The sequence below is a fragment of the Triticum aestivum genome, unplaced genomic scaffold (genome assembly GCF_018294505.1).
Source record: "Triticum aestivum cultivar Chinese Spring unplaced genomic scaffold, IWGSC CS RefSeq v2.1 scaffold324036, whole genome shotgun sequence".
NCBI classification, from domain to species: domain Eukaryota; kingdom Viridiplantae; phylum Streptophyta; class Magnoliopsida; order Poales; family Poaceae; genus Triticum; species Triticum aestivum.
Genome location: NW_025250711.1, coordinates 1 through 2150, shown reverse-complemented (window position 1 = coordinate 2150; position 2150 = coordinate 1). Strand labels below are relative to the sequence as shown.

Here is a 2150-nt window from a genome sequence, read left to right as displayed (position 1 = left end):
AGGCCCATGTATGAAAACCATCTGGAAGCTTGTTTCTGTACTAGCTAGGGTCTCTTTGTCATTATGATGCAAATAACCATATTTATTTAACTTGATGCAAGACAACGAGGTCAAAGTCATCAACAAATAATATACATAATATGGACCACTATGACAGAACCATTGCAAGATATGAATTCAACACATATGCGACTAAATCGACTTCTTTAGCAATAACATCTTCAAGAAGAGAAGCACGCCGTCGTGCCCTCGTCATGTCCGGTTAAACCCTGACATCCCGAGAAGTCTGATAAGCGTTCCAATTGGTATCTGAATCAATTAATTTTGTCGTCCTGTGTTCTAAGTCGAATGTGATAGCCCAGTGGGAACATAACATCCGCGCTACGAAATGCATCAGCTCCTTTGATTTCTTCCCATCTGTGTAGAAAGGTAAAATTACAAACTGCATATCTACAAGCACGGTGCATGATCTAATTGAAGGCAACATGCTTTGAGCTGCAAAAAGTATGCACCTATACTCCATCACCAAAATATGGAGGGTAAGTGTTACAAACAGCTTGACAAACTCTGCGGCAGGACATGCCCTGATGCCTGCTCCGAATGGCAAGAAATTCTTCAACATTGTGCTGCGCTTTGACTCATCCTGCATTTTCATTTCCAAATTTATTTACACCCACAACGTTAGTTCCAACAGAATCTCTAGGGTAGAAATTTGGGAATATAATTAAAATAATGAAGCCATTTCAATGTCTTCACTAACCAGCCACCTCCATGGGTTAAATTTCAGTGGGTCTTCGAACAATTCTTCGTTGAGATGAACTGCCATGGGGTTCACAATGACCTGCCACCCGGCTGGAATTGTGTAGCCTGCGGGAAGAACGAATCAACACATTTCTATACAACTCTACTGCTTTGTTAGTGAACAAAAAAATTACTATATTGCGTTAATGTTTATGAGTGTTCACCGTTGACTTGTACATCGGTGAGAGTTCTTCTGAATATTCCAACTACGGCATTGCTTATTCGAATAATCTCATTGGTCACCTTCAGTTGAAAAGGAAAATTTAGTCAGACTTAGAAACTACCGGTACTGGTGACGAATCCAGTTGTGATGCGTGCAGAGACTATATATAGTTGCATATAAATATATTTTAGAGTGTAGATTCACTCATTTTTCTCCGTATGTAGTCCATATTGAAATCCCTAAAAGGTCTTATATTTAGGAACCAAGAGAGTAGTATATAAATTAAACCCGAGTAGAGGGAATGGAGTACCAGCGATGAATCCAGTTATGTTCAATGCTTTTGAATGTTTACCTGATTAGTGAATGTTAATGACTTGTACTCCTCCCATGTGAGCCCAGAGCACCCACCCTTTCGATCCTTGAGCATAGCTGGGTTCTCTTTCTGTGTGATGAAGTGCAAGTTTCAAGATGTTACTGTTTTGCTTGTCTTGAGGATCTTATCTTTCTACTCGATCATTGTGTTTCATTATATATGTCGTGGGTCTACAAGCATGAGTAATACAACTAAAATCTTGATAATACTACTAGTATATATATAAAGTATGACATAATTAATACAACCAACCTGGAGGGCATGGACAACGTCCGGGTTGTCATGGAGTGATTTGAATGCTACAGCGATTATTCCTGATAACGTGAAGACGCTGGAGAACAACAACGTGGAGACCAAATCAACAGCAAAACTCTCACTTATTAATGGCCCTTCACCCTGCAGCTCTTGGACAATTACGTCAAGGAGGTCGCCATGTTTCTTCCCTGGTGTACTTAACCTCTCCGCCAACGTATCCCGTAGTATCTTCTGCACATTTTTCCTGGCCTAAACGCGCAAGCATATTATTAATTAAAGTATCTCTTAATTGAAGGCTATACAAGTAGAGTAGGGCATTTTAATCCAGGTTTCTCAATCAAAACTCAAAATATAATTGAGCAGTTGAGATCTTGCAAACAAACAATTTGTATACGGACCTGCATGCATCGGTAAAATGGTGTCCCTGGGAAATATATTGGAAAGGAGAACAAGCCTGAGAAAAGCGCATCGAACTTGTCCCTCAGTTGTCTTGACTTGGTGGAATCGAAACCAATGCACCTCCTCGTCACCATCTCGAACAGAAGCTGCAATATATAT

General features: G+C 40.0%; 1 protein-coding gene across 1 annotated transcript; it reads right to left on the bottom strand.

Moving 5' to 3' along the window:
• Positions 1-314: 314 nt before the first annotated feature.
• Positions 315-2146, bottom strand: LOC123177375 (cytochrome P450 87A3; the record flags this gene model as incomplete). The annotated part of the gene is made up of 7 exons (XM_044591155.1): positions 315-417; positions 513-643; positions 761-867; positions 966-1044; positions 1317-1406; positions 1590-1841; positions 1991-2146. Coding segments are annotated over 7 exons (918 nt in total), but the record flags the coding sequence as incomplete, so codon positions are not given.
• Between the last annotated feature and the right edge of the window lie 4 nt (positions 2147-2150).